At 43.1% G+C, this 12,661-nt stretch overlaps 1 protein-coding gene across 6 annotated transcripts; it reads right to left on the bottom strand.

Moving 5' to 3' along the window:
• Positions 1 to 293: 293 nt before the first annotated feature.
• Positions 294 to 12,603, bottom strand: LOC143843455 (proton channel OTOP2-like). Of its 6 annotated transcripts, none has more exons than XM_077349515.1 (7): positions 10,373 to 12,603; positions 9,064 to 9,367; positions 7,979 to 8,115; positions 7,577 to 7,635; positions 6,837 to 6,964; positions 4,246 to 5,165; positions 294 to 690 (listed from the first exon to the last, which is right to left on the bottom strand). In XM_077349515.1, exons 2-7 carry the CDS (start codon positions 9,311 to 9,313, stop codon positions 436 to 438), a joined length of 1,749 nt encoding a protein of 582 aa, XP_077205630.1. In that variant the 5' UTR covers positions 9,314 to 9,367; positions 10,373 to 12,603; the 3' UTR covers positions 294 to 435. The 6 variants fall into 6 exon arrangements, with proteins under 6 accessions (XP_077205630.1, XP_077205631.1, XP_077205633.1 ...); XM_077349516.1 differs by having other exon boundaries at positions 11,155 to 12,603; XM_077349518.1 differs by having other exon boundaries at positions 11,170 to 12,603.
• Between the last annotated feature and the right edge of the window lie 58 nt (positions 12,604 to 12,661).

Below are 12,661 nucleotides of genomic sequence, written 5' to 3'. Positions count from 1 at the left end.
GGAATTCCCATCTCTAGGCCAGCTGTCATCATCAGAGCTACTTGTACACAGAAATTATAAGCACGATCACATTTTCACCACATGTGAAAGAAGTCTGCCTTCTTCTCACTGCAGTACCAACATTTGGTGTTATTATTTTTATGAATTTTGGATAACCTTAAGGGTGTCAGATGCCACCTATGACCCATCTTTAGCAGATTCTCTCTTAATGAAAGGCTAATTGTGAAAGCTGTGTCTTGGGTAAAAATGAAGCTCTTGGGTAAAAAAAAAGAAAAGAAAAAAGGAATCAAATGTTTCTTAGACATACTTGGACCATGCTGCTAAGTTTTGCTTACCAATCAAATGTGCCAGATAACCACCTGATCTAAAAGGTAGACTAGGCTTTAAGTGTGAGGGTGTTATTGCTTGTGGATGGTTAGATGGCATAACAACTCCTTATAAAGAACAGCTCCTTTGGGCATTTCTTGCATGTCCACCTGTGCGTTCCTCCCCTTGAAGCTGTCTTAAGGCTGGAGCTCCACAGGTCTTGCAGTAGACTTCAAAGAGACTGGCTACCGAGTGCATGCGGTAGAAGATGCCCAGTGGCAGGGAGATCTTAACCACAATGGCCCAGAGTGTGAAACCATAGAAAGACTGCTCAATTTGGCTCACGAGGTGTGGGCGGGTCCCATAGGCATAAAGAATCCACACCTAGCCAAACAAGAAGGGGGAAGGGACACAATAATTTTAGTGATTTGCAAAAAAATACTGATGATACAATGAAAAAAATCCATTCACTGATATAACGCACAACATGTTTCATGCATCTGAAAACACACGATACATACAACCAACCTCTAGAACTGCAACTGCATGCAACTGGCATGCATATCCTATATACATATATCCCCTTCATCCGTTACAGCATTCACGGTGGGGGTCAAATGGAAACTAGCCTGAAGGTCTTTTCTTCTCTGAGCTTATGTGCCAATTCCTCTCTATTAGCAACTCCTCCTTTCCTGATAAAAAGGTGCAATTGGCAATGTACCATTTGGGACATTCTCCTACATAGTGCCTTTCCCCAAAATTCTGATAGAAAAATAAGAAGTGTAAGAAGACTAGCTAAGAATCTTTCACAGGGATTGAAGTAGATAAAACTGAAAGGAGAGCTAGAGGAGAGCGACGAAGATGATCTGGGGCCAAGGGACCAAGCCCCATGAAGATAGGTTGAGGGACTTGAGAATGTTCAGCCTAGAGAAAAGGAGGTTGAGAGGGGACATGATAGCCCTCTTTAAGTATTTGAAAGGTTGTCACTTGGAGGAGGGCAGGATGCTGTTTCTGTTGGCTGCAGAGGAGAGGACACGCAGAAATGGGTTTAAACTACAAGTACAACTATATAGGCTAGATATCAGGAAAATATTTTTCACAGTCAGAGTAGTTCAGCAGTGGAATAGGCTGCCTAAGGAAGTGGTGAACTCCCCCTCACTTGCAGTCTTCAAGCAAAGGTTGGATACACACTTTTCTTGGATGCTTTAGGATGGTTAGGGCTGATCCTGCGTTGAGCAGGGGGTTGGACTAGATGGCCTGTAAGGCCCTTCCAACTCTATGATTCTATGATTCTATAATTCTAAGTCTGGCAGTAGCAGATCACTGTGAATAGGTGGAGAATTCAGGTGTGTGAATTTTTCTTCTGATAATGCTTGTAAGTTTTTTTCATGTGCCCTTTCTGGACATGCAAGTTGGCCACATAATTAATAGTGATTGTTAATTCCTGAGTCACAGCTAATTGCTTAAAATTGCCAAGTTTCCAGAATCAGACACACTGAACTATGGAAACTCTCTTTAGCCACACTATTTAGATCTTTGATTATGCCTACAATCTTACAAATTTACATAAGGTAGACTCTGGAATTCCAGTGATATATTTTGAGAAATTCCGTGGAACAAGCACAATATAAGAAGCACATGCTGCAAGTCTGCATCTACTTGCTCAGAAGTAACTTCAATTATCTTAGGACCTGCTCTTCCAGGACCTGGTAGAGAAAAGCAGCATATAGGAACCACCTCCACCTCTTCTTCCTCCTCTTATTCTTTTTCCTGATGAGTAAGTAACTTGTTTCTCAATAGTGCCATTTCAGATTGAACAGGGGGTGAGGTGGGGCTAACATGACTGATTGGTTCCCCACACAAACAATTCTCTGAAGACACAAAGTTAAATATTAGGTGGAAGGGCTTCAAACCCCCCAAGATCTAGATACCTATGTGCTGGAACCCCCCAAGATCTAGATACCTATGTGCTGGAAATTTTTGTTTTGGAAGGGCATTCAGTCTTGTGAGACCCCAACACATTGGCTGGAGCCACACAGTGCAGAAACAGTTCACATCCTAATTTGCTGTTTAGGAGACCTATGGATGTAGGGTTGGACTGCATAGACATTGATGGCTATGTCATTGCTGTGGCATTTCCCAGAGGCAGTTTCCAAATAAAAGAGATCAAAGTTAAACCAAACATGTTACCAGCAGGGATCTAGAGAAAAGCATCTGATTATATCAAAGCTTATCTTAGCTTCTGAAAGCATAATTGGTTAAAAATGCAATTTACTGGGCTAATGTCAAAAGCTAAATATAGGAATTGTTTAAAAGTGCAAGCAGCATCTCCCTTCAGCTGATTCACTTCCACCCTCTACTGGTTACAGAGCACCTAGCACATCCTAACCTTCCCACATGCTGAATCTTAAAAATACACTAGTTGCAGAAGCTATGCAAAAATCTATTTTGCAGAGATGTTATGCTTTCCAAAGGCATGAATCCAACAGGTTAGTATTTTCAGCATTCTTGGGGTGCAGCAATGGGAAACTACACATGTTGAGCTTTTGCCTATTACACATTCTTTTCAGGTTCCCCAGACAAGCCAAACACTTAGCTGTAATGCCAAACATATTGTAAGCATTCCTTGCTTGGCCCTCATCTAAGAAATGCAGTTTTGACATCCAGGGTTATTTAAACATTTATTTATAATATATTTATGTCCTGCAATTTCCCACTAAAATTGATATTCAGGACAGCTTACAACAGAATGTATGAAGCACACCATTAAAGTAACAGAACAAAGTTTGCGTCCAATGTCACCTTTCAGACCAACCAAGTTTGATTAATACAAAATTAAACTTGGTTGGTCTGAAAGGTGCCACTGGAGTCAAACTTCATTCTGCTCCCTCAGACCAACACGGCTGCCCACCTGAATATACCCATTGAAGAAGAATAAGAGACTGTGTATCCCAACCCTTTACATAGTTATTGAAATAAGTCACAAATGGACTTTCTCCTAAATAAACAAACATAGGAATGCAGTCTTAAAAATCTGCCTGTTTCATTTCCTAGTCAAGGACATGCTTCTATTTTTGTTGCTTCTTCTAGTTTCAACTGTCTCATTAAAATCTCTTTTTCCAAGCTGCTTGGCCAATCATACCAACTCAGGAAGGACTGAAGTGCTTTTTTAAAATCCTCGGCTTAAGAATGTCTAGAATGTTTGTTCTTTGTGAAACATACTTTATAAATGAAACAGAATCACACACTGAATGTCTGCATTTTATTTCTCAACTTCCTTTTATCCTACTACTGACCACCAATGAAGGACCAGGCCTAAACATAAAGAAAAGGGATTCTGGGGACTGAGGGTATGTTTATTTCAAAGCAGTGGCCCTGCAAAACACACAACACACCCATAATCCTGCCAGTTTAATACTTGGTTCCTATGACTCCCTCCACTTTTGACCCACATATGGAACATTTTAACTGAAAGCAGAAGTGAAAACTCCATAGCACGTTTGTGCTACTTGAACATATTTTTAGAAACCACTCACACCAAACGTCAGCCAAGCTCTAGCGAGGCCTAATGCATGGAAAATGAAGGTCAGTGATTTGAAGAACCATTTCCAGAGTCTGGCAAGACTCCCATTCCCTAAATCTACAGAACTGGAATTCACTTTTCCCAGACTTTGGCAGCACACAACAGCCAAGCCTGGTGAGAAAGCCTGAAGAGTTTCCAAGGATTTGGAGTTCCACTAGGGTCTGGACTAGCTCTAAACTAGTTGCATGTATAATTTATTGATGACATTTCAGACTAGTGTTTCTCTCATGGTTAATGATGAGACTGGGATCAGGAAGTGTAGAGGAACCCATGTAAGAAATTTGTTCTAAACCTAGAAATCTTCTGTTTGAGCCCCATTAGCTCCTCTCAACTTGACTTGAGCCTAACCAGCTTACCGAGATATTGTAGAAGATTAGGAGAACAGAGATGTTCTGTAGAACCTTCCTCCTAATGCTTGGCTTCTTAGACTCACATTGCATGTGTGAAATATGGAACAGGGATGGGTCGGTACCATAGTCTGTCAAGCACTGTGGTGGTTGATGTTCCAAATTGGCCATGATGTTGGTCAGTTTATTGGTTTTTGAGAAAGGTTGATTGCTATACTGCTCAATGTGGCCTCCAGAGATGGAAAAAATCCAGCTGGTACCATCAGTCTCATTACTGTCTTGGGCTTCTGGCTCATGAGAGAGACTAGAATACAAAGCTTCAGTAATGAAGAGATTCTGCCCTAGGATCTGGATAGTCTTGCAGAGAGAGAAGCAAAAGTCCAGGAGATGGAGGCTGCCATTGACATGAAGGAAGAAGATGGCCACCAAAGAGAAAATGGATACCATAAGTGGACCACAGGAGCTGCCCAGAAGCAATGTGACATCTAAGTTTCTTACCACACTCTTGTCAGAGGAGGGCGTTGTAGCCTTTTTCTTCACTCTATAGGTGATGATGCCAATCAAGGTTGCCAAAAACATAGCAGATAACAACACAGAATTGAAGATGTAGTATGTTCGAAGAGCTTCAGGGATAGTTTTGGGAGACTTAGCAAGCACTCCAAAGGAGATCATCACCCCAAACGTTGCTGAAATGGCCAAGGCTCCTAGTACCAAGCCAACGAAAGCTCCACTGAGATGGAAACGTACCCTCTGAGTATGTAAGGGCTTTTTGTGATGGGCTTCTCGACCAGTGTTCTTCCAGATGATGTACAACATTGTAGAAGAAAAGAGACTGAACTCAATATTGAATGGATGTAGGTATGCAGCTCCTTCTGAAAAGATGTGACAAAGATTGGTGGTACAGACACAGCTGTTACTGTAGAAGTCACCTGTAGTGGAGAATCAGCATGTTCATTTTTAGCTACTGTCAAAACTGTGGCCTACTTCTATGAGCCTGTTTTCTGATGTGCCTTTAAAACTATTTCTCCTAATTAATGCTGTGCCAATTAGTCCTTGGAGCAGACCTGCAACCATGAGCTCAGCTTCAACCCAACCTGGAATGGGCACATGACAATAAGGATTTCTCTCAGCTTTTGCTAATTAACACTGGTCTTGCTGGCATGAGAGTCGGACCTCTTCAATACTGCAGAGCAATCAATCAAAATTTATTTAGGGTCATTCAGACCAAAATTATTGCAGATCAAGTGATGTCAGATTGTTAGCATCTCAGCAAGTCTCTGATTGGGTATTAAAAGTGCCATCTTGTTGCTATGAGTTTAACTGGCTTCCATCTAAATTAACATAACATTTTGATTGGGTTTTTGGTGGGCTGCACACGGGAGATTGTCCATAAGTATTCTCCTACTGCTTAACAATTTTGTCTTACCTTTTGGGGTCTAACTACTCTATGCTGTTATCCTGACCCTCCTGGATGCCATGTTCTTTGTGGGTCAGACCCTCTTGTGTTTTGAACTTTGTCTATGTTCCATGGACATTCCCCTTTTTGTATTGAATATTATAGCCAGATATATTGTATACTTATTATTTTTCACTGAGCAGTATAGTTTGTCTTTTTGTGCACTTTAATAAACATTAATTATTAACCCTTTGTTTGATTCTTAAAGATATTACAGAGACCACCCATGCAGTGTCTTTCTTGGTTACAGCTCCCCAAAGCCTTTTGTTTTGGGGTCTCTCATCCCAGGCTTGGGTCGAGACACCCTGCCTTAGTTCTAGACAGACTTTTGAAGTTGCTCCTGGACCGCCTAGGCCTTGGGACAGACTCAGGGGTGGTGACAGACCATCAAGAAAAATATAAGGGGTGATCCTTGACCTTGAGGCTGTCCTCCTGTATACTACATCACCTGCAGGAATAGCATAAAACTGTGCTAAATATTAGCAGGGCTGAACAAGTAGGATGGCTCCTAGACTTCCAACTAAGGAGATGTTCATCCCAATCCCACCACATGTAGAGTGTGCATACAATTTCGCCAATGCAGCATGGTCCCTAATTATAGCTCTATGCCCTTCAAAATGGCAGGTGTGGGTTAAGTGGCTTTACAGCAACTGCAAAGCTTGAAGTATTGTGGATTTTATACCACCATTTTGGAAGGATAGAAGTTTTCAGTCAGAGGCATGAGATAAAACTTACAAGGAAGCCTAGGGAGCATGGAGACTATGCAGGAAGGGATAACTAAACTGGAATGTACAGAAGGAAACCTAATAGAACAATGCATTGGTAAGGGGAGAAGTTGATCAGGGACAGGATGCAAAGAACAAATAGGTGGCAGGTGCAAGGGACAATGAGCATCTACAGCATAAAGTACCATGGGTCTCTCCATGATACATAGATCAAGCCTATCACCTATATGTTGATCACAAGGGAATAAGTCTGAATTGACTCAACAATAACTGTAGTAAGGAGAAGAGCATCAGGAAAGGCCTGTGCTGTCAGAACACTTCTTAGTTAAGCTCCTGGTCTGACACAGATTTAGCCCTCCTCTCCAAAGTCACTATGCTTAATGTATCCTTCCTAGACAAGAAGACGGAAAAGATTGTACCATGTGAAGTTTGGAGACTCTCTCTTGAGTGAGTATCATAAAACTCTTCTAGCTGCTTCATGGATTCATCCAGCACCACACTCATCCACAGGAGGACATTGGTGGCCAGCGTATGCATCAGCCCAAATCTAGAAGCCACACAGAAAAGGCAGGAATTACTCTGTGAAGAATCACATTGCAGCTCACCCCTTCTCTATCATCCTGGTTCAACAAAGTAAGATAAACTCTCCATAAGCCCCCTTCTCAATAATGATATTATGCCCAGCAGCTTTAGGCATTTTCATACTTGTTCCTTCATTGCTCCATCCTATAATGGCAGGAGTATAATAGACTGTTTGCACTCTGTTCCTATTTTCCCTCCATAGTTACACCATCTGCAACTTTTGACCCTTCCCATGGTTTCTCTTTAGCTTTACATACTCATTTATGCAACTATTCCCACCATATTTGGCATGGTTGCACCACTTCTAGGGGTTCTCAAAGCCTGAAGAATATTTCAGGGGTTTCTCAATGATAAAACAGTCAAGAAAGGCTGTACTAGGGGAAGCATCTGCAGTGCAGAATATGTTGGCAACTCCATTCCTCTGTGGTCTCCTCCCCATGGCCCCTCATACTCCAGAAACCTTGTATGGAGAAGCTTGATGAAATGAGGAAACATTGGCTAGGGGTGATAGTACTAAAGTTCTGCCACTAGGTGACAGACCTGTCTTCTTTTTGCACCGCTCAGAAGACAGTCCTACCTATTTAGATGCTGGTATTCCTGAACACACACCTTAGCATTAAACAGCAACAATGAGACCTGCATGAAGGAAAGAGAATGAGTAGGGGGAAAAGACATTGCATCACTATTAATGGAATAACATATTTCTCAGTCCCTCTGAAATTCTGCCTCATGGTATGTAGTCCTGATGGCAGCCATTGTGCAAGGAGAAAGGTGGACACACCAGATGGAAGGGGGAACCTTACTAAATTTAAGTGTAAGGAACTGGGGAAGTAGGAAGCCATGAAAAATGCTCACTTATTCAGGTACAGCCACCTTGGTGGCCCTGATAAGAGCTAAAAGACAGAGTATAAATTTTGTAGGCAGCTTAATAAAGGTTGTTGGGTATGTATCCCCAGCAAGTATCTGGACCAGAGCTCACCTGGATGATGGTGAAAACAGCTTGCACAATAGGGTATGTGGTAATCAGCATGGAGGCACAGTGCTGCAGCTCATAGTAATATCCCAAGGAGAGGCAGTCCAGCACCAGCGTGGCCAGTGCAAACAGAGACAGACCACCTGTCATGATAAGACACCCCAGTTATCCCAGCCATGACACATGGCACAGCCACTTGATACTTCCCTGATGACTTTTTCAGTTAGCGAAGGGGCAGGAGGGCATCATTTCAAAAGTGTTCATTTTGTAACACAACAAATGGTCATAACATTCCAGCTGAGGGAGGGTCTGCAACCAGACAACCTGTAGCTTCCAACTCTGGAATGTCGGACTCATGTGAGAAATAAACAAGACAGAAAGTAATTACTGGCATAGTAAATAATAATAATAATAATAATAATAATAATAATAATAATAATAGACAAGAATTGAAAAGTATCAACACAAGTGTCCAAGACTGAATGTCCTCTTCCTTCAAAAGGAAATTTACATGGCAGTCGCTCGAATAATAAAAAAGAACTGGAGTTCTCCTTTTCGATTATAGTGCCTGTAAACAATTCATGAGAAAATGGGCTGAAATGGGGCCTGGTTTTACTCAGTTGAAGACCACATGCTTTTCAAGTCTTCTGTCCCAGCCTGGCATCTCTACTTAAAGGATCTCAGGTAGAAGATGCTGGGAAAGATCTTTCTCTAAAGCCCTGACTCTAGAGAGCCAATGGGATTAGACAATCCTGGTTAGACCAATGATAACTGAATAACCCTAACCAAACAGAATAATTCAAGAGTAGAATGTGAGTTAAACTGCAGGTCAGGGTGAGGCATGTTAGCAAAGCTGTAGTCTAGGACTAGAATACCAAGACCATCTGGTTGCATCGTATGCACAGCGGTCGACCCATGTGTATCAGCTGTGTAGGATTACACTGTATACAGTTGAAATGAGTTTTGGAGCCCTTATACTATAGTGGTTGATTCCCTTGGAATCTCAGGTCAGAATGTCTCTTGGTTAGTGATTACCTCCCAAGTTTGTGATTCTATGAATCAAAGGATATGATTTCTGTAGCACCCTGTACCTTTGAGCCAGCTTGCTCCAGCGTGGTAGTCCTGATGCATTTTCAGCTGCCTGTTGCCAGCAGATCGCCATCCAAACCAAAGCATCCAGGTGCAGGAAGAAATCATGAGCATCGCCAGAAAAGCATGGACGTTGTAGCTCAGCAGGCTGTGTTGGTGCATCTCAGCCAGGAGCACAGCACTGCCCACAAATGTCAGCAGGGCCAGATAGAGCAGTGAGAGCAGTGAGCTGGATCGGCCGATTGATGCCATGGGGAGAAGGAGCACTTTACTGGGTGAGGAAATGTGCGGCTCAGAATGCCAGGGCTGTGGACAGAAATGGCCAGAGAGGAAGGCAAAGCATCTATACGCACAAACATGCCTTGCATGAAGTTGACACTATATAATGATGTGCATATAAACCTTTTACAGTATTCACACACAGAAGTCAGTGTCTCAGTTTGAAAAGTAAAATTTTTAACGGTGAAAAAGACATATCTTTGGTTAGCATATTCCAAGTGGTAACTGTGCATACTGTTTCTACAGATGCTTAGCCCATGCTGGTAATTACGGCACTGTTTTATGTGAACTGCCCTGAGCCTTCGGGGAAGGCGGTATACAAATATATAATAAATAAATAAATAATATCATACATTTGAAGCTGGTTTTTAGCATCATACTATATTGCACTGTGTAAAGGTTCCCTAGTATATAAACACCTTTGAGCCATAAAAAGAAGTCAGTGGTCTAGCCTTATGGGAAAGTCCCAGGAGAAAAGGCATACATCTTTCCCCAAGCCCTTAATACAACAATGTCAAATTTGGGACAGGTGAGCTGCTGTCGGGTACATTCTGAGATATTTCAGCTCTTAAAATGCTAGTTTTGTTAATTCACATGTTCCGATCAGCCACAGATTTTTTTGCTTTTGTTGCTCCATCATTTCTCTCACAACCATCCCAGTCTTTTTGACTGACTCTCAGTCTATTCACATAAAAGGTAAAATTCCTCTTATATCTCACTCTACTCTAATTGTGTTCACAAGCATTTATCTTTTTTACCAGGTAGGAAAAGAAATGAGAAATGCATCACCATGAGTGATGATGGCAGAATCCTGATTCCAGTGATGAGAACCATGTTCAGCTGTCACAGACAGGCCAAACATCCACATTTCTTTTTATTATCCCTTTACCAGCAATAAAGAGGTTAAAGCCTGGATGGGCATCTAGCCACCCTCAGCAGTTCTCCAGCCTTCAACGCACCAGCACAGCTTTTGGGCACTAAACTATAAGAAAAAGTTCATCTGCCACCCCCACGGTTAGCAGCCATCCTTACCTTGAACCCAAATGATGAGCTGGGAAGGTAGCCTTCTTTGCACAACTTGGTGAATCACATCCCTCCCCCTTAGTTTGATGGGAACAGGTCAAAGAGGCTGATGACCAAATCTTCCAGCTTTCCATTTGCTCTAACTCACTCTACTTCATTTCCCCCAATACTCTTTTAAATAATCTGACCCCCGTAGAGCCTCTTCTAACCCAAGGGCATATTTTTACATATTGCTTATTAAGCATGAGAATGAAAGTTCTAGCTAAGATGGGACAAACCCTGTCAAAACTGAGAAATGTAGTGAATGCCAATATGGCATCCAGATCGGAGGAATGGGGGGGTGGGGTGGGGATCTAGCAATAATGGGTCATCTTCTAGGACACGCATGTATTTGGTGGGAGTAGTGCTACTCCCTCCTTCCCTGCTAGCTAGGCAAAGGAGTCTGGTCCTGAGACGATAATTCTACAGGGTGGATAACAAACAAAGGAAGCCCTGAATCGGATTGTGCCATAGAAGTAATCACCAGAAGAGATGGATTTTACTCTACAGAATGGATCCTCCCTCCCATAATGCCAAGTATTTCAGTTGTCACTCACCCAAGAAATAACTGGAACTGAAATATTCAGGAGAAGGGAGTAAAAAAGCCTTGTGAAAACTATTTTTGAAACTAGAAAAAAATGACACTCTAACCATCTCATTCCTCCCTTTCTGTAAGAGCTTTGGAGATGGAGTCCTGTCCCCCCGCTCCAATTACAGTGAACACCTTAGAACCCCTGTTTAGATAATAATACCTGGATTTGCAGTACCTGGATTTGCTGCTCCAAGCTCTTTCTCACAACCTCATATTCACAGTCACATTGCTGAGATCTCAAATCCCTCACTCATTCGAGCCAACAGAGAGCTGTGGCCAAATGCCTTGAGGAACTGGAGCAGCGATGCATTAATATACCAGGAATAATGGGCCACTCCCACCAGCATAATCAGAGGCTGAGAGCCCAGGGCTTCCACCCTCGCCTCTTCCTCTCTTTGGCCTTTGCCTAGTTTTCAAGGGCCTCTTTCCCAGGTAATGGCATTTCAACAGCAACATCATTACTTGAGCGATCATCATACATACCTTCGAACATCGTACAGGAAAACAGAAACATATTTTTTGCATTGAGAGAAAAAAGTGTCTCTAGGAACTATGGGAAGCAAGTCAGGTAAGAAAGCAATTTCTACAGCACCCGACTAAAGACATTTTGAAATGCTTGCTCCAGCCTTGATACTGTTTTGCAACCCACAGTTCTCACAGCATTTAGATAGCATGAATGTGTACCTATATTTTTGTCTGGCAGCATCTGGGCCACTGGAAACTAACACCCAGGCTCCCAAGTAGACAAAAAGTGCTGCTCCAATCAGGTCAAGAGGAATAGTAAATAGCAAATAGTAAACACTCTTTCTAGGTAAAAATGTACTGGACACCGGCAATCCATTCCTGTCCCCCAGTCTCAATTTCCTAGCCAGGATTTATGACATTCTAAAGGTGCCATGGGGCTCAAACTTTGTTCCGTTAGTGTGGACTAACAGGGCTGCCCACTTGAACTCCTCTACTGTGTTCTCAAACTCATTCCAGTGGGTTTACTACATTAAGAATCTTATAGAAAGGCCATAGCATCAAGCTGCATAAGAGGCCAGCACGGCGAAGTTGTTAAGAGCAGTGGTCTCCAATCTGGAGAATCCCCATTCCTCCACATGCAGCCAGCTGGGCTAGTCACAATTATCTTAGAGCTGTTTCTGCAGGGCAGTTCTCTCAGAGCTCTCTCAGCCTCACAAGATGTCTCTTGTGGGGAGAGGATGGGAAGGCCACTCTGAGACTCCTTCAGGTAGTGAAAAGCGGGGTATAAAAACCAATCCTCGTCCTTCTGTAGAAGGGAATCAGTATGACAGAATCTACAAAAGTGGACCAAATTGCGGACCACCTTGATAGTGTGGTGTAGTGTCCCACCAAGGTCAGAAGCTCTTGTCCGGACCCCTTCTGCAGCTACAGATCCGCGAGGCGAATTGTGCGGGGGTGGCATATGCACTTGAGAAAGAGGGCCCGGGGGGGGGGGGGGCTCTGGGTCCAGCTACTGACAAGCGGGTTTCGGCACCAGCCAAGCTCTGGGCTTCTGCTGCCTCCTTCACTGGGCTGGACGGTTCCCGGGAGGGAGGGAGGGAGGGAGGGAGGGAGGGAAGGGAAAGCGCTCGCAGGATCTGCCGCTTTCCAGCCTTTGCCACCGAGCCCGTAGCCCCGCTGTGGCCCGAGCGCGCCCCTCTGCG

This window comes from Paroedura picta, chromosome 8, assembly GCF_049243985.1.
Source record: "Paroedura picta isolate Pp20150507F chromosome 8, Ppicta_v3.0, whole genome shotgun sequence".
Taxonomy (NCBI): Eukaryota; Metazoa; Chordata; class Lepidosauria; order Squamata; family Gekkonidae; genus Paroedura; species Paroedura picta.
The sequence above is the reverse complement of the archived record's forward strand: the minus strand, read 5'-3'. Positions and strand labels throughout refer to the sequence as shown.

Coding starts and splice junctions, on each gene's coding strand:
- LOC143843455 (XM_077349515.1), bottom strand. CDS start 9,313: ATGGCATCAATCGGCCGATCCAGCTCACTGCTCTCACTGCTCTATCTG. Junction 8,116..9,063: donor TGGAGCAAGCTGGCTCAAAG/GTACAGGGTGCT, acceptor TTATCATGACAG/GTGGTCTGTCTCTGTTTGCA. Junction 691..4,245: donor TAATCTTCTACAATATCTCG/GTAAGCTGGTTA, acceptor TTGTTTGGCTAG/GTGTGGATTCTTTATGCCTA.